The following is a 15,294-nucleotide window of genomic DNA, read 5'->3' as shown; positions in this document are numbered from 1 at the left end:
TCAAAGGAGATTTTCTTAGTTACCTTTCACCCCTGGTGGTAGAACGGGATGGGTCAGTGGTTCTTGTTAACAGACCCTGTCAACACAGCTGCATTGAGTGTAACATTGTCCTCCAGAGAAATGACCAACAACTCCAGTTTGTGCAGTGACAGCACTGGACCGTGCCCACGAGTCAGGTGGGCCATCCAAAGTCAATGGGGGAGCAGGAGGGGGGCATAAAAATGGGGCTCCTCAGAGTCCAAGAAGCAACACTGGAGGAGATGGAACAGTACCGGGCCATGGCAGCATGACAGGGTAAAGGGGAGAGAAATGGTGAGCACATGTGCAGGGTTCTTCAGGGCAAAGGCTGCAGGGGTCAGGGAGAGCATGGGAGATGGAGCTCACTGCACAAATCAGGGCAGCGTAAATTGTCCCATCTCACCCAGTGCCTAGATTACAGTCTCTCTAGAGGTGTGATCAGCTCCTCATCCCATGCAATCCTCCATCCAGCCCTAATCCCAGAATTGCACGCATGAGTCGGTGATATTAAAGAAGCCAGCATGGGCCATCAAGCCAGGAGTTGCCCGTCACGTAGTTTCCATGGTGCCACTCACAGCGGGTGTTTGTCCCGGGCTGTTCATGCTCCAGGGCTTGTGGCCACCTGGAAGGTACTTAAAGTTCCAGCTGCGAAGAAAAATGCCAAAATACTGCGAAACTCACAATTAATATGATAAGATGATGCAACACTGCTGCTTTATGTCTTCCCTCCCCTTGGACCCAGGTACTTCTATGTGCAATGTTGGATGGAAGGTGAGCCACAGTCACACCCTGTTTCTGGGCAGTGCACCATCTGTGTACAGCTACTGGGCACTGCCATCCAGGGCTGCCTATCCATGACCAGCAGCAGGGCATGTAAGGTGACTCTTCCTACTTCACTGGGCCAGACCCTGAAGTTCTCATTTGAATGGGGCTCAAGCAAGCCTAAGTGACAACCTCAGTTTTTAGCCTGTTACATCACAGGTATTCAGACTGTTGTATCTGTTGATCATTGTCACAATAGACCTTTCACATGCTGATCTCAAAGCATTTTACAGACATCCCTGTGTGAGGGAAATGCTGCATACAGGGTCCTTCGTTGCATTTTACCTCTCATGGGAAATGACCTTCTTGAAACCCTTAAGAAATGTAGTGGAGAAATCCTTAAGCTTGCTAAACTCAGCCTCTATCCATCCAACTTTATTGTCCATCCCCTGCTGCTGTGTGTCCCGAGAAGTTGGGATTGTTTATTCCAAATCAGACGATATTAAAGGGGAGACCCTGACTGATATCTGCACCAGCCCCACCATATACCAGCAAAACCTTCCAGGAGATCATTGCCACAGACTTAGATGGACCAGAACCCCCAGGAGATGCAGAAATGGCTGCAGAATGAGCTGGGAGCATTTGACTGAGCTCCGGTCCAGACCAGATCCAACCAGACCAGATCATCGGAGCTCAGGACCAGGTCATCCTCCTATGGCTAGTGTAGACATAGCCTCAGACTAGGGTGACATATGTCCCATTTTGACTGGGACAGTCCCTTTTTTAAGCCCTGTCTCAACCGTCCCCATTTTTTTTTTTTGGCATTTGTCCCATTTGTTCTTGCCAACTGATCATCAGCTGGGAACAGCAAATGGGACAAATGCCCAGTTTGGCCAAAAAAAGTGGGGGGCAACCCCTTGTGGTACATGGAGGAACGTGCGGGTGGAAGTGGGAGAGTGGCAACACCAACCCTGAGAGGAAGGGAGGGAAGGCTCAGGAGAGCAGCTGGGGCTGGGCCAGCCCAACGCAGGTGGGTGGCAAGGGGCTTCAGGCTGGCCCCATACAGGGGAGCCTCGGGCCAGCCCCAGCCGGTGTCCCATTTTCCCTTTGGGAAAATATGGTCACCCTACCTCAGACACTTTCTTCCCCGTATATTCTTTTCTGCTGCTGCTTCTTTCGATTCTACAGACTGAGAAAATCTTGCAGAACCTGTGGGTTCTTTCAGCCTGAAAAAAGTCTTAGTCTGAAGTGAAAGTGAAATTTGCAAGTACAAGGAGGAGTTGAAGTATCAAGAGGAAGAGCTATCAGTCTCCACTGGGAACAAACACAGAGCAGAAGTTGTTTGTGCAAGATGGAATCTCCAGCTAGTTTCACAGCGGGAGACGCTTACCAGAAAGATTTTGACCCTGCAGTGTATTTGAAGACCTACTATTCCTTCGGTTCCAGTCATTGCCCAGGGAATGAATTTCTGGAATTAAACCTGAGAAGCCTGCTTAAGATATTCACTTCAGGTCAGTACAGTGTCCTGTGGGCATAGTGCTCTAGGGCTGAGACGTTCTCAGCTTTTCCCTTGCCCTGTGATCTCATGCTCGTTTAATAATGCTGTCTGTGACGGGAGACAACAAGGCTCTATAAGGGCAGTAAGGCTTTTGGGACAGGAATCTTGTCTTCATACTCATGGCATGTCTGGGGCATGCACATAAATAATTTTGGAAGCGTTTCTAATTGTAATTAGCAGCTGTAGAGGCCATGATGGTTCAGCATGATGTGGGGTTTTGTACGTTACACACACTAATCTCTGGAGCTACATACACTAAGCTACTGAAAGTGTTTCAGAGTATGTCAGCCCCTTTGTTTTCTAAGTGTTGCAGGTAGTTTTAGCTACTTGATTTTCCCCTTTAAAATCCATACGTCAGTGGCAATCTCAATTCTGGAGAGGTCGAGGGCTGGAATAATGGGAGGTGCTGTGGGTCAGGATTGAGGGCTATTATCAGAGCTGTGGCTGGAGGAGACCTAGACTAGAGAAAAGTAGGGATTGTGAGTCAGGATTGAAGACCGTCTGCAGTTGCAGAGGTGTGTATAGTGAAGCTCGGGATTAGAATAACAAGTGTATTGTGATATAGGATTGAGCTGCATTAGCAGAGCTGTGTGCGTAGAGCCCAGGAGGGGAAGAGCGAGTGGAAGCTGCGGCTCAAGAATGAGATGCAGTGGCAGAATTGAGGGTGAGGCCCAAGGCTGGAATGGCAGAGTCAGGATGGGGTACCCACAGTCATCAACCCCAGACTTTCATGAGAATTAAAATCACTGACTCGGATGGACTGGCAATTGCAACTAGTAAAAGGAGCAGGTGACCTGGTTCCCTACATCCTACTATGATCAATGTTGCAATCTGGAATGGTCCTCACTGTTGCACAAGCAGTTAAGCCCTTTAATATCACAGGAATTAATTTATGAAGAGGCAGGATTTTTTTTAAATCTGATTTCTTTCCTGCTATATGTTATGAAATGTAACAGCTGGATTCTAAACCTGGAAATGGACTAGGGGTTACTGATGCTACTACAAACCCTGGACAACTTCTCCACAGCATCTTATAGCTGTTTATAACTAGGCTATTCTGGGTTACCCTTCCCACTGCTCGTTCCCTACTCTGGTTTTCTAGTTGTTTAAGCTAATCTAGCAACATTTTTAAAGCATGTTCAGGATCATGGTCTCAGAACAGCTACGGTAATGAGCATCTATAGAATGATTATTGCGATAGTAGAGAGATCGGGACCCTGTTTGTGCTCAGCGCTGTACAAGCACATAAGAAATCCTTAGCCTAGAGAGCTCTGAGACTGAAGTCCTTATTCTTGGTTCCTTATTCATGGTTCCGAGACCCTTATTCAAAGGCCAAAATGATTAAAAAATATATTGATCAATGCGATTGAACTGATCAAAATGTAAAAGATAATGATCGGATTATTCGATTACTAACGAAGTAAGGAGCTGGGTTTTGACGAGCTGAACATGACAAAATTAGGCTTGGGTCACCCCAAGTGACACATCCCTGTCACTGTTAGACTATTCCGAAGGAACTGAGGCACGCCGCTGGCTGACCTGAAGTTTTGCTACTGCGTAATACTCTGCCTCATGTCACACTACCAATCCACTTATTTGGTCATTCAATTAATAAATAATTAAGTTATCGGTCATTTTTTTTTTTTTTCACATTCATACACACACATTGATGATAAAAAAAAAAAAAAAATTTACATTGATATATTTTTAAATTAAATAATTGTAAATACAACAACTGGGAAAATGGGGGGGGGCTAAGTACTACACACAAGGAATTGGAATAAAGGAGCCAACTTCAGCCTCGGCAGAGAGTTTATAATCTAAATAGACAAGATGTACAAAGGCAGGGATGTTATTCCCACTTAACACATGAAGGACTGAGGCTCATGGAGATTAAGTGACGCACCAAAGTCACACAGCGAGTCTGTGGCAGATTTCATTAGTCCTAGGCAAAGGCCCTAACCAGGACACACCTCGTTAGGCGATGAGGCTGTTGCTGGAGGAGTGTTCCATCCTACATACCATTCACAGGAGGCCTCAAAGAAGCAATTAAAAAAAACCAAACACCCCCCCCCACCCAACCCCAATCAGCAGTGAGTACAACTTCTCTGACATATGGGTCATGCAATGCGCCAATGTAACTGCGTTCCCTGACGTTCCAAACCAGGTGGGGTGAAAGGCGACACCCTGATTGACATCGGCAGTGGCCCCACCATTTATCAGCTCCTCTCCGCCTGCGAGAACTTTCAGGAGATCATCGCTTCGGACTACACAGACTGGAACCGCCAGGAACTGGAGAAATGGCTGAAGAATGAGCCAGGAGCGTTCGACTGGACTCCAGTGGTGAAATACATGTGTGAGCTAGAAGGAGACAGGTAAGGGAAGGGGACCTGGCTACTGATGATCCAGGGATGTCTTGTCACTGAAATGAACCCCTGCAGGAGAGGGGACCTCTTACTAGAGTATGATGTAAAAACACAACGACAAACTGACTAGGACACCCCACAGGCTGACATGTGACAGATGCAGGGAGGCTCGAGAATTGGGAATCTACTGGAAGCACTTGCTCATGGATCCAGCTGCCATGTCTGAAAGCTGCCAGCTGAACCCTATAGGTCATGTGTCACCATTACTATTAGTTATAATTATTATGATATTATCTTAATTACCATAGTACCCACAAGCCATAGCCACATAGTTGCTAGAACTAGTGGTGCTGGGGGCGCTGCAGAACCTCCGGGCTTCCATCACATACAGGGTTTACAGTTTAGTTTAATGGCTGTCAGCACCCACACTATACAAATTGTTCCAGCAGCCCCTGCGCTGTAGTAATACAAATAATAAATAATAATACATTACCTGAAGCGAAGCAGCATATACATGTTTCACATAAATATTTCCAAGTACATCAGCCCTTATCTTTTCAGAGGGCAGTGAATAGTTTTAGCTACTTGATTTTAATTGAAATCCACACCAGTGGCAGTCTCAGTTCAGGAGAGGTGCCAGGCTGGAAGAGCAAGCAGTAGGTTAGGGCTGAGGGGCATCAGCAGAGCCATGGATGTGTGTGTAGGGGGAGCAGGACTGGCATAGCAAGGGTCAGGGAATGCAGGTCTGGATAGAGGTGCATTGGCAAAGCTGGAGGGGTGGGGAGAGCCCAGGACTGGAACAGCAGGGGGGCTGATCAGGCAGAGCTGTTGAAGGATGCAGCCCAGGACTGGAATGATGGGCGGTTGGGGGAAGAAGGGCTGCAGATTAGAGGCATGAGACTCTATTTATCTGGGAACTCGTACAGCTCCCATCGCCATAGTGTCTGAGAGACTCTCTATTTTTATTCATGCATTGACTCTTAACACCCTTGTGACATTACCCCCATTATCCAGAGAGGGAACTGAGACACAGAGCGACTGTGACTTATTCAAAGCCACACAGAAGGATCTGTGGCAGAGCACAGAACTGATTGCAGGTCTACAGGGTTCTGGGTTAGCATACTAAACACTGGAGCCTCCTCCTTCCCTCCATAGATCAGACGCGCAGAAGGTATTGATGCAAAGAGAAAATGCTGAGCTGTCCAAAGCTCCGCATGCTCCTGGATCAGTAGGAATGGAGAGTCACACCAATATCCTTTCTTGCTACTGCTGCATTGCTCTGCAGTTTGCCAATTGTGAAATGCCTAACACCCAGGGAAAGTTTCCTCCTAACTCCAGCTAGTCAGGGGTTCATTTATGCCCTGAAGCAGGAGGGTTTATAGCCCTTCAGGTCTTGGTTATCCCTACTGTAATGTAACTGGCTATTATCCGTGTATATATCAGATCCTTTTGTCTAATTCTTGGCCTCAGCGGTGTCTTGTGACAATGAGCTCCACTGGTTAGTTGTGTGCTGTGTGAAAAAAGTGTCTCCTCTTATTAGTTTTAAATGTGCTGCCTTTTGAGTCCATTGAACATCCCCTTGCTGAGATCTGATGGACAGACTGAAAATCATGCAATAGTACACAATATAACATTTCTTGCAGGGAAAAGTGGGCTGAGAAGGAAGATAACTTGAGAAAGAAAGTCAAGCAGGTTCTGAAATGCGATGTGTCCAAATCCAACATCTTGGCCCCTGTGTCTCTGCCCCAGGCTGACTGCCTGCTCTCCACACTGTGCTTGGAAGCTGCGTGCAAAGACCTGAACAGTTATCGTGCAGCACTGAAGAACATCAGTTCTCTGTTAAAGCCAGGAGGCCATTTGGTGATGCTGATATTCCTTAAAGGAACCTACTACGTGGTAGCCCAGCGCAGGTTCTCCTGCCTCTACCTGGAGCAGGAGTCGGTGGAGGAAGCGGTGAGAGAGGCCGGGTATGACATACAGTGTGTTGAGGTGACCCCAAAACGTTCCGAAATCACATTTGCCGATATTGAGGCTGTGATGAGTCTGGTTGCGTGCAAGCAGCCTGCTTAGTCCTGCTGAAAATGAGCAGGAAAGATCCTCGGTGCAAGGGAAAGGTCAGGGCTGGCCTTAGGGAAAAAGCACCGGGGGCAAACTAGTATTTTGGCTGTGTGAGGGGCAGGGAGTTGTAGGGGGCAGGGAGCACAGGGGAGCTGGGGTGGGGGCTTCTCAAAGCCAAACCCGCATGTAATTTTGCATTGGCATCTGCATAAATCAAAGAATATAGAATTGAGAGATGGGACGTGACCCAAGGACCCCTTGACACCAAGCGGCAGATGGCCCCGGAGTACATAGGTGTAGAGGGATCTCCTGGGTTCATCAAAAGGGGTCATGTAAGGTCTCTAACGAAAGCCTGTGTCACACTGATCATCATAATCATTGCAAGATGTATGTATGGAAAACGTGAATTGTTATGGATATATACTAAAACTTATGTTCCCTCGGACTGTGAGTTAAGGCAGGCCACCAGGTGATCCACATACCTCTGTCAGGCAAGACAGAGATGCGTATGTCACTCTGGCTCATCATGTGCAAACTGAGCATTGTGTGGTTCCCAAAGGACACCCATTTACAGTCTGAGCAAAATTCTAATTAATTGATTGCAGGGGCTTCAGGAAAAAATAAGCCAGCAGGGGTTATTATCTTGCTTTTGAAACTATATCTGGGGTCCAGATGAACCTCCAGTTATTCCTTTACTCTGTGAGGACTGCCAGCAGGATTGATTTGATGAGAAGTGATCTCAGCTAAACTGGTTGAAAATGCTGAGAAAGGGATGTGGGGTAAGCTATCTCGTAGGAAATATTTGAATGCCTTGTTAGGTAAGTGTCGGCTCCAGAAAGCACGTTATGATTTTGTTTTGTATGTAACCACTGCTTTGCAATATCCTCACTTGCTGTCCTTGTATCTCTGCTTTGATAATAAACTTATTCCTGTTTTCACTGTATGTATATATTGAAGTGTGCTGAGCTGAGTGGTGATCCTCAGTTGAATCTTGCAAGCTGGCATGTGTTTTTCCTTTAGGGAGTAGCAGCTCTGAGAGTTCTGTGACTGTTCAGTAGAACACGTGCTGGGCGTGCCAGAGGCCATTCTGAGAACTCAGGGGGAAGGTATGTGCCTACTGATAATCTGTACCAAGAAAGCGAGGCCTACGAGGGGCAGGAAGGCAGTGCTTGTGCTGCCAGAGGCTAGTGGTTTCACGTTGCGGGCACAGACAAGACTTCCTCACACTGAGGGCAGGCAGTGGTAAGGGTTCCCGAAGGAAGTGTCACAATACAAGCAGCAACTATCCCATTCCTCCAGCCCCCTCTGCCAATCCCAGGCTGCTCTCTAGAGTACAGTTTCCCAAACTGTGTCCTGTCCAGGTTTAAATGTCTCAAGTGATGGAGTTCACAGCTAGAGCCAGGCAAAAAAAATTGGCCAAAATTGTTTTTGGTGAAAAACACAGATTTGGTGATATCAAAAATGTCACAAATTTGTGTTGGTTTCACTGAACTATTTTGACCGAAAAAAACAAAGTATCTGCTGTTTTGACTTATTCCAACCCTGGAATACTTTCAGAATGAAAAGTTTTAATGACTTTTCATTTCAAAATGTCCTTCAATTTACTATAGAAATACAGAAATATAAAAACAAAACTCAAAATCTAGAGAAAACAGTTTCCTGTTGAACTAAATATTCCATTTGACCCAAAATGAATTTTCTTTTACTTTTTGATTCACCAAAAATTCAGCAAAATATATTTTTTTCAGATCAACCCAAACAAGTGTTTTAAAAAAATATTTCAGCATGGCCAGAGAACCCCAAAATTCATTATTTGGAACTGGGATTCCAACAGAAAGTAGGCAGCCAAGCCTTGAATGGAACCGGTTGGCTATTTCCATTGGTGGCAACAGGTGAACTTAGACAAGCTACATAGCAAGGGGGTGGCTGAGCAGTAGTGCTCTGCAATGCCATGAGGGAGAGACTTCGATTTGAGTGGATGTGGAAAGCGTTTCAGGGCATAGCAAAGAGCACTGGTCTGGGGATGTCCAAGGTGAGGATCAACAGAAAGCAGATCATCTGGGTTCAAAATCACTGCCTAATCCAGGCTCCAAGCTTCATCTGACCGGGAGGCAGGTGACTCCCTGCAGCCTCTCATTGTCTTTACAGGGCTCTCATCCCAGGACAGTGCAGGTCTCACCCTGCTTAGTTTATGAAACCTAAGGAGGTCACAGTCTGTCACAGCTCAGCTACACTCGGTGCTGAAAGTGTGGGTGTGGGTGTGGGGGGTGCCTCAAGGGAGTCACAAACCCACCGAAAAACTGAAACCAACCTGGGGATACACTTTAAGCACTGCTGCTTGCAGATGATAGAATTGCCAACCCCACGCATTCTTTTCATGCCGCTTTAAGCCCTGGCTGCAAGTCAGAGCAGTTGTTGACACCAGAGATGCGAATAGCTTGAGAAAAGCTCTCCTTGTCTATCCAATCAAAAGCAGATTGTTCTTTCCAAGTTACAATTGCTAACTTGTGGGGGGAAAAAACACCCCACCCTCTTGCGTGACACTCTCAAAGTGGTGTCACACAGTCTGGTGGAATCTGGAGAGAAATGACGGCTTTGTTTAGAATTAGTTGCACCAGGTCCACTGGGCTGGCTATGGCTGTGTCCACACACGGCTCCCATTAACTGGGCTGGGAGTGCATTACAGGAAAGATGATTAGCCTGAAGGGAAACTGCTGTATTCAAAACAACCTATGCCTCACTTTCTCCATCTGTGCAGGACTGTAGCCAGTAGGTTCAGGGATTGGGCAAAGGAGCATTAATGCTGGGGAGATGAGCCAGAGAGGCAGCCCTGGGGTATTTACTGGAGTTCTCTATCTATCTATGGAAAAGGTACAACGTTACGTGAGCAGCACTCAGACCTTTCCCCATACATAGATCCTCTCCTTCCTGCCTAAGAATTTAGAAAACAGTCCTGGAAACACTCTGTGCTAGGGCTCGCAGCCATGAGGCCCTTGGCTTTGCACATTTGCTTGCTGGTAACTGTACTGAGATCCATCAAAGGATTTCACAGAGGGCACCACCAGACAGCAGCAGCTTTTGGTTACTCTTGACCTGAGGCAGACGGAATCATACTAGGGAAATACTCCGCAGTCCACTACTGATCCCCAGAGCCAGCCAGTTGCCCACAAGGGGGCTTTTTCTTTAGGTTAAACAGGCTTGTAAGGCAAGGAGCAGCCCCAAACGGTCCCAAGGGTCTGTGAAAATATTACACACATATCTCCAGCCTATGTAAATACCCTTTCAAAAGCTTGCATGGGGGAGGCCCCTCCCAGACACACACCAGCACCCAAATTCTCTTCCACATTACTGTATTTCACAATGGTCTGAAAAGAAAGGACTGGGAATGGGGAGATTCTTATGTGCAATATTTTCAACGGAGTCAGGCCATTCCCACCACACAGACTAGAGCCCCTATTTTCTAATTACCGTAACTCATGCTTCATGAAAGAAAGACAAATACACACGCTTCCTGGAGCATAGGAAAGAGTGATTGCAACAGAGATACAGTCTCCCCATCTGAATGTTTACCAAGCAGCAGGGGCTCCATTAGAGCACAGGGATTTTCCGCCCTCTGAAAGAAAAATGTTGTGGAGTGAAAGGTTTTGAGAAGCCCTGAAAAGAAAATGGATCTGAGGCTGAAGACTTGACCCCAGTAGATTTTTCCATTGATGGCAGAAGCAGGGAGAGCTTTACTGGACCCTGAGGGATCCCAGGTTCTGTACTTCAGCTCTGTAAATCCTAGAGCATGAGAGCACCACTAAGAAGGGGTCTCTTAGTTAGACAAGTCACCTTGCATATTGATTAAAAATAAGGATTTTTGTATGGAAAAAGCCAATCATCCTCTAACTGACTCTAAACTATGGAAGCTACAAACATGTGGCAAATGCTCGTTTCTGGCTCTTTTGAATGTGCAGATACCATAGGTATACGCATAGCCACACTTTGTAACGGCAGCTGGAGAATCAGCTGCAATATTCCATTGCGTGCAGTCACTTTAATCTGACCGTTTTTTGCCCTGGGCGTCTCTCTTTGGCAGCCATGCAAGAAGAGCTGGAGTAAAAGATAGCTGCATCAAGTTGATGTTGCAAAAAAAAAAAAAAAAGTGTTTATTTCATTTTTATCTTTCTGAAAGGATGTGTGGCTTCCACCCCTAACCCTCCCATAGCTGTTGCCTTTCTTAGGTGGAGCCCTGCCTCTGTCTCCCGCCTGACTCGGGTATTTCCAGGCTAAACAGTTCCCGGACTTCATTGCGTTATTTCCAGCAAATGACAGTCTAACTAAGCAGGCCTGTTTTGCTTCTGCCACCAAGATTGATAACCGTGTAACTTCCCGCAGTTATAAATTACCACACAGCTCTTTCTAAACAAGCACATTTATTCTTACGGTAAAAGTATTACACAGCAAACATTAAAACCACTAAAAGAACCTACAGGCACGCTAATAAGCTTGCCAGAGATCACCTCCTCCCTTCTCGCCACAAGGGCTCTAGTTGACATCAGTCCTTCCAACCCTGCCCTAAAGAGTAGGACCCTCCGCGAGCCAGAGGCCTTGTCCTTTTGCTGGATCAGAATGAAGGCCGCTCTGAATCAGTTTAAACTCAGGCTATTTATTCAAGAATCCTTTCTTTGTCTGTTGGGTCCCTGGAAAATCCAGCTGGAAGAAACGTGAATAGGTAATCAGCCAGACAATGGATTTGCCAGGGCAAAGCTTCAAAAGGGCTGATAAGTGGAGGAAATATATTAGCATACCCCCTCCTCCTAGAGAAGTTGCACACAATCTCACAATAGCACATAAGCAATTGCATTTTTAATACAATGTTCTCCAAAATGTATTAAGCTTAACGTTTGTCCAGGAAATTGCCACCTGTCACACCACAGTCCTGGCCCTCTCCAACTGTGCTGATGGTACCTCAGTCCAGTCCAATAGCACCTCCTGACACTCCAACTCCTGGATGAACTGGGTGATGGTGGTTGGGATATAAATAAGCAGCGATTAGGATGAGACCTACCAGACTCAGCCACCTGTGAACTATGAACCCAATTCATCTCCCATTGAAGCCAGCGGCAAGACTCCTATCAGACTCTAAATCCAAAATCTAATGAAATTAAGTCCCTGATTCAGTAAAGTGCTTAAACATGTGCTCAGGTCCCATTGAAGTTAATGGAGCTTAAACACATTCCTGAATCAGGGTCTAAGAGTGGATTTGAATTCATCTCTCCAGAGGTATCAGGCTAGTGCATTCAACCCTAATACCACCTACCTCCCCATTCTGTACCTTTACAAAGGAAGAAGCATAGTAAAAGGGCATCTGTCCAATGGCAGAGCAGGAAACAAATACAGGAGCCGTTGCTTACCATTCATGTCAGCATTGTTGTAAAAACTGGGCCTATAAATTTACCCGAGTTGTGAGCTCATCTGTGGGAAAGTGGATAAAAATTTAAGAAATATTCCAATAACCTGTAACAATGAATGTTAATCAGAAAAGGTACAAAAGGGAAACAAAAAGACTGAATTAGTCTAAACAAAAAAGGCCTCCTGATAGAACTCAAGGATTGTGTTAACATCATGTCTGGTAAACAATGGGTGTAGGGCCAGAAATCAATGAACCCGATCTGGTGTGTTGGAAAATAGGCCTAACTGATGGACAAAAAAATGAGAGGACGGGCTATTCCACCCATTAGTTCCTTTTGGAGTCTTTAAAAACAGACTTTTGAGGGAAAATCAGGGATGGAGAGATGTGAATGCTAGCTGACTGGAAGATGAGAAAAGGGGAAGGTGTGAGCGTCACCATCATGGCTGCCAACTCCATGGTCTTCTGGGATTTAGTGTGACTCCACTGTGCCTTTTTTGTCCCAATCCCAAGAGATGTCCTGACCAGACCAGGCCAAAGAGAGGGACCTCAGATGACCTCACCATGCCCACCAGATCTGGCTAACCCCTGAGCACTCCCTGGGACGCGAAACTAGTGCCTCACATAAACACACTCCTATGTGCCCTTTCCTTTCCCTCACCTTAGTTCTTTTCTTTCCTATCCCTCTCCTTTTCCCTTCTGTCTAACAATAGTATGGCTTAGTTTTTTGAAGGTGACGCTGGCTTCTATCACTTGGCGCTTCTTCCCACTACCATGACAACAATTATAATGATGAGGAAAATTACTCCTACGACAATCCCGATGATATTCAGTATGCGGGCAGTGCGGGAAGCTTGGGACGCTCGCTCCATGTCACCTGTCCCAGCTGCATTCTCTACCTGGAAGGGAAGCACAGCCCACCCCACCCATCAAAACAGTTATTTAAATTCCAGGCTTATAAAACCCCACCCCAAAGGGCTCCCATCCAACGCACCGTGTGATGTCATTATACACAAGGACATAGGAATTACAAAGAAACAATCAAAAAGCAGCTTCATGTCTTCCTCTCACCTACCACATGTCATTTGATTAACTGTCACATGACCAACATAGCTTAAAGCGCATAAGAACAGCCATACTAGGTCCATCTAGCCCAGTATCCTGTCTTCTGACAGTGCCAGGTGATTTCAGTGGGAATGAACAGAACAGGTAATTATCAAGTGATCCATCCCCTGTCGTCCACTCCCAGCTTCTGGCAGTCAGAGGTTATGGGACACCCAGAGCATGGGGTTGCATCCCTGACCATCTTGGCTGCTAGCCATTGCTGGACCTGTCCTGCATGAATTTATCTAGTTCTTTTTTTAACCCAGTTGTACTTTTGGTGATTTACAACATCCCCTGGCAAGTAGTTTCACAGGTTAATTGTGTGTTGTGTGAAGAAGTACTTCCTCATATTTGTTTTAAACTTGCTGCCTATTAATTTCATTGGGTGTCCTCTGGTTCTTGTGTTATGTGTTAAGGGGTTAGTACCACTTCCCTATTCACTTTCTCCACAACCTTCATGATTTTGTAGACCTCTATTATGTCCCCCCTTAGTCGTCTTTTTTCTAAGCTTAACAGTCCCAGTCTTTTTAATCTCTCCTCAGATGGAAGCTGTTCCAGACCCCTAATTCTAATATATATATTTTGAGATGAGACAACCAGAACTGCACACAGTATTCAAGGTGTGGGTGTATCACGAATGTATATATTGGCATTATGATATTTTCTGTCTTATCTATCCCTATCCTAGTGGCTCCTAACATCCCTGTGTATTTACTTCATTGATCAACAAGTCTCTTAGGGCAATGACAGCTTCAATACGCCACTTGGTTATTGCTCAGAAGAAAATACACATCAGCTGGGTATCTCAATAAAATGAAAAGAAAAACGACCTTTCACAGACAAAGGTTTCAAGTAGAGGAATTTTCCTACTTAGCACATCAGCTCACTGACGGATTTGCCCATAAAATTCCGTATCTTTGAGAGCTGGGAAAAAACCAGTGCAAATGATTTGTATAGATGCAAAAATGCAATTCCTAATGACTCCTCATGAAAGAAGCTGTGCTGTCAGGGACTGATGTCCTCTGTTTACACCCAGAATTGTCCCAGCACATATTCATAACTGTGGATCTATCTACATGGTTAGTTGTGTGATGTGAATACACAGAAAGAGGATTAAGAATGCATTGGTCACAAGGACACTCATGGCAGAATTTGATCACCCCAGGGCAAAGGTCCTCAGCTACTGTCCCAAGAAGGCGAAAATCCCCATCCTTAAGCTAATGGTCAGAACACTGGACACAGAAGTCAGCGCTGTGTCTCTCCACTCACAAGGCACACAAACAGCCCACACTCCTGTGCTCACACGCATATCCTTCATTTACACCCAACACCACCAGCAAAGCAACAGTTCAAGAGAAATGTCCATTTCCAGTCAATTCAACTTTGGAAGCAACAATTCCCACAACTTGCTTAAAGTAGCCCCAGAAAATTGCTAAAGGAAAACCGCACTGTTCCCTATAACTTCTGGGAATAAAATCCAAAAGTTTAAACACCTTTGCATTGAAAATTAGGGTTAGCTTCTCCAACTCTCTCTGTAACAGACATTTTAAGACCATCTTTGTAAATCAAAGTTTGGAAATGTATGAACAAAAAAAAAATACACTTAAATAAATACCAAACTTACTCTGAGAGAAAAGATGAGAGCAGCTATTCCAAGCGGGAGGCAGCAACACAACAAGTTAAAGATCGACAGGGCAAGGTAAGTAGGGACATTTCTTTGAGTTGTCTCCATCTTCAGAAGCTTCCTGTTCAAATTCTCTATTGCTGAAGCTAGGAAGGCTTTGAAGAATAGTAACACTGCTTCCTCTGTTAAATCTTTCAGTAGGGGAGGGAGTAGTAACCAAGGGAAACATACTGTTGAGCAAAGCATGCACGTGGGTGAGTTTACAGACTCCTTTCCCAATCCCACCCCATCAACTACTGGTTGAGTTTGTAACCAAGCTACACACCTGTTTCAAATTAAATTTCTGTGATGAATCTAGTAGGATTTTCAGACTAGAATCCTGTATGGGGGTGGGGGGTGCGACTGCACTGCT

The 15,294-nt window shown here is 45.6% G+C and overlaps 1 protein-coding gene across 1 annotated transcript; it reads left to right on the top strand.

Moving 5' to 3' along the window:
• The first annotated feature begins 2,072 nt into the window (after positions 1–2,072).
• Positions 2,073–7,700, top strand: LOC120375564 (nicotinamide N-methyltransferase-like). The gene is made up of 3 exons (XM_039496260.1): positions 2,073–2,291; positions 4,506–4,713; positions 6,348–7,700. The coding sequence occupies exons 1-3, from the start codon at positions 2,132–2,134 to the stop codon at positions 6,772–6,774; spliced, it is 795 nt and encodes a 264-aa protein (XP_039352194.1). The 5' UTR covers positions 2,073–2,131; the 3' UTR covers positions 6,775–7,700.
• The last annotated feature ends 7,594 nt before the right edge of the window (positions 7,701–15,294 follow it).

The sequence above is a fragment of the Mauremys reevesii genome, linkage group 12 (genome assembly GCF_016161935.1).
Source record: "Mauremys reevesii isolate NIE-2019 linkage group 12, ASM1616193v1, whole genome shotgun sequence".
Classification (NCBI taxonomy): Eukaryota; Metazoa; Chordata; order Testudines; family Geoemydidae; genus Mauremys; species Mauremys reevesii.
The sequence above is the reverse complement of the archived record's forward strand: the minus strand, read 5'-3'. Positions and strand labels throughout refer to the sequence as shown.